General features: G+C 55.5%; 1 protein-coding gene and 1 long non-coding RNA gene across 2 annotated transcripts; both read left to right on the forward strand.

The window, feature by feature from the left end:
- The first annotated feature begins 6 nt into the window (after positions 1 to 6).
- Positions 7 to 1,033, forward strand: LOC105529397. The gene has a single exon (XM_011966524.1). The coding sequence runs from the start codon at positions 123 to 125 to the stop codon at positions 558 to 560; it is 438 nt and encodes a 145-aa protein (XP_011821914.1). The 5' UTR covers positions 7 to 122; the 3' UTR covers positions 561 to 1,033.
- Positions 1,034 to 1,186: 153 nt separating this feature from the next.
- On the forward strand, positions 1,187 to 2,256 carry LOC105529403. Its single transcript, XR_001004507.1, has 2 exons — positions 1,187 to 1,419; positions 1,795 to 2,256. It is a non-coding gene; the product is annotated as an uncharacterized LOC105529403 (long non-coding RNA).
- The last annotated feature ends 109 nt before the right edge of the window (positions 2,257 to 2,365 follow it).

Genomic DNA, 2,365 nt, shown 5'->3' on the forward strand with positions numbered 1-2,365 from the left:
GAGCGTCGGGCTCCGCCCGCCCAGCCCTGCAGCACCCGTCCGTCCGGCAACTCAGCCCAACTGGGGCACCGGCCACTTCCAATCTCTCAGATCCGTGGCCTGAGCGCTGCCGCCACCGGTAAATGGAGGCACAGGACTGCGAACAAGAGACCACCGCTCGGCGAAATGGCGGTGCCAGGAGCCTGGGAAGGAATGCAGCCAGCGACGTTGTCAGGTACAACATTCGTTTTGGCGCAACCAACGGTGCTGTCACCAAGGAACCGTCGACTCTGAGAAAAAAAGAGAAGTTCGGCCACCGAGAAACTCCGTTCAACAAGTGCTGTGAAGGCAAAACCGCTGGCACCGCGCTGCTGGCGAAAGAGTCAATGGAAACTCTGGGTGCTGCGACCGCTACCCCGGCACTAGAGGGCCTCGGCTGGAGAAAGCCCGGCACGGAGACAAGGAAACTGTGCACAGCACAGCTAGCAGTTGACAGAAACAGAAAAGTGTCTGCTCTGGTCTCTGTGACAAAGCGCAGATCAAAACGGGCAACTCCGTGGAGGGAACCCCGCAGCCACTGAAGAAGTTCCCCGCGTGACTGTGGGGCCAGAGTAACACCGCGATTTCGACGACAGCCTTGGGGATACGACAGAGAAACATTGGGGGCCACAGAAGTACCATCCAGCTGCGCGCAACCAGTGGTTCTGCGATTCAGAAACCACTGTCAGCTGGACTCGACTAGAAACTTCTGAAAAACTGTCGTCTCATAACAGCTTTCCTACCCATGACAGAGAGTCGCCTTTGGAGGGCACCTAACGGTGCTGAGACCGGCCTGGGCCAGCACAAAGCGCAGGGCGGTGCCCGTGCCAAGAAACGCCAGACTTGGTGAAACCAACCTTGCGACCACCGAGTCCACTGGCTTCGCAGGACGCAATGGGCAAAGGCGCAGCGGAGAAACCGCGGGCTCGGTTCACCGATTATGCTGCTGGCGGGTGATGGTGGGGTGGGGCACCCGCAAAGTTGTGAAACCAGCGGCGCAGGGACCCTGCGATTACCTGCCCCTCTGTCAGCGTTATCGGATGCTCTCTGACTGCAACCTTCCTTCCGCCAAAAGCTGCAAAAGACAACTTTTGGCGGAAGGAAGGTTGCAGTCAGAGAGCATCCGATAACGCTGACAAAGGAGTGGCGTTGGCACTGAGAAACCGCTGGCGCTGGGAAAGGAACGGTGCAGCGACCGACCAACCGCGCGCTCGGTGCCTCCAAAATGCTACCGGTTCTACCCACTCTGTCCCCCACAGGCTTAGGGAAGTCTGTTGTCCTTTTCTTTTTTCTTCTCTGGCCTACGCTGGTGCAGTGGTGTCATCTTGGCTCAGTGCAGCCTCGACTTCCTGGGATCCAGCGATCCTCCTGCCTCAGCCTCTAGAGTAGCCGAGACCACCGGTGAGTGCTACCACCCCCGTCTAATTCGTGTGTGTGTATATGTATGTGTGTGTGTGTGTGTGTGTGTGTGTGTATTAGAGCCTGGGGTCTCGCTATGTTGCCCAGGCTGGTCTTGAACTCCTGAGCTCAAGTGATTTGCTCACTTGGGACTCCCAAAGTGCTGGGATCACAGGCGTTGGCCACCGAGGCCGGCAGGAAGTCTGTACTGTTCTTGCATTCCACGCATTGCGTTGCGCAGTGGGAGAGTAGTCGACTTATGCCCTGAGAACCACGCAGATCCTGTTGGTCCCAGGAACAAAGTAAAAACCATTCTGGTCGCCAACAGCTTCCTACGCAGCAAACAGCCATCCAGCCTCCGTGACTGGGCTCTTCCAGGTCACCCCTAGCTCCCAGGCTCTCTTCCGGGTCCAGAACCCACAGGATCCTACAGGAGGGGCCGACAACTGCTTGCCTTCGACACTTGAAACTCTCGGTCTAAGGTTCCCTAAGAGCGTAAAAGGCACAGCGTTTTCTGACCGCAGCTTCAGGTCTCCCTCACCTGTCCCGGTACCTCTCCTGCAGGAGGGAACTCTGTGGGAACTGCTCGTTGATTCTGATGGTTAACTCTGTCAGATGTCTTTGATATTGGGCATAGGAGTTGGAAGAGGGCTAGAGAGAAAAATGAACTGCAAGACTCCAGCACAGGAGGTGGGATTGATGGCAGACGTCTGTTCCCTCTCTAAACCCAATAAACATCTCAAATTGCCATCCACTTTCCTATACCCTTGATTTGTGAAATGGATCACTGAGGCTTTCTCTGTCTTTCCGGAAATGCAAACAGCTGAATTTTCAAGAGCTTGAATTCTCTCACACTTTTCAGTCAAGAGTGGGGCTATAAACTCCTTCCTCACAGGAAATAAGGAACTGCCACGGCTTGGAAGAAAAACGTATTTTTCCCATAAGCTTT

Source organism: Mandrillus leucophaeus, unplaced genomic scaffold (assembly GCF_000951045.1).
Source record: "Mandrillus leucophaeus isolate KB7577 unplaced genomic scaffold, Mleu.le_1.0 Scaffold119, whole genome shotgun sequence".
NCBI lineage: Eukaryota > Metazoa > Chordata > Mammalia > Primates > Cercopithecidae > Mandrillus > Mandrillus leucophaeus.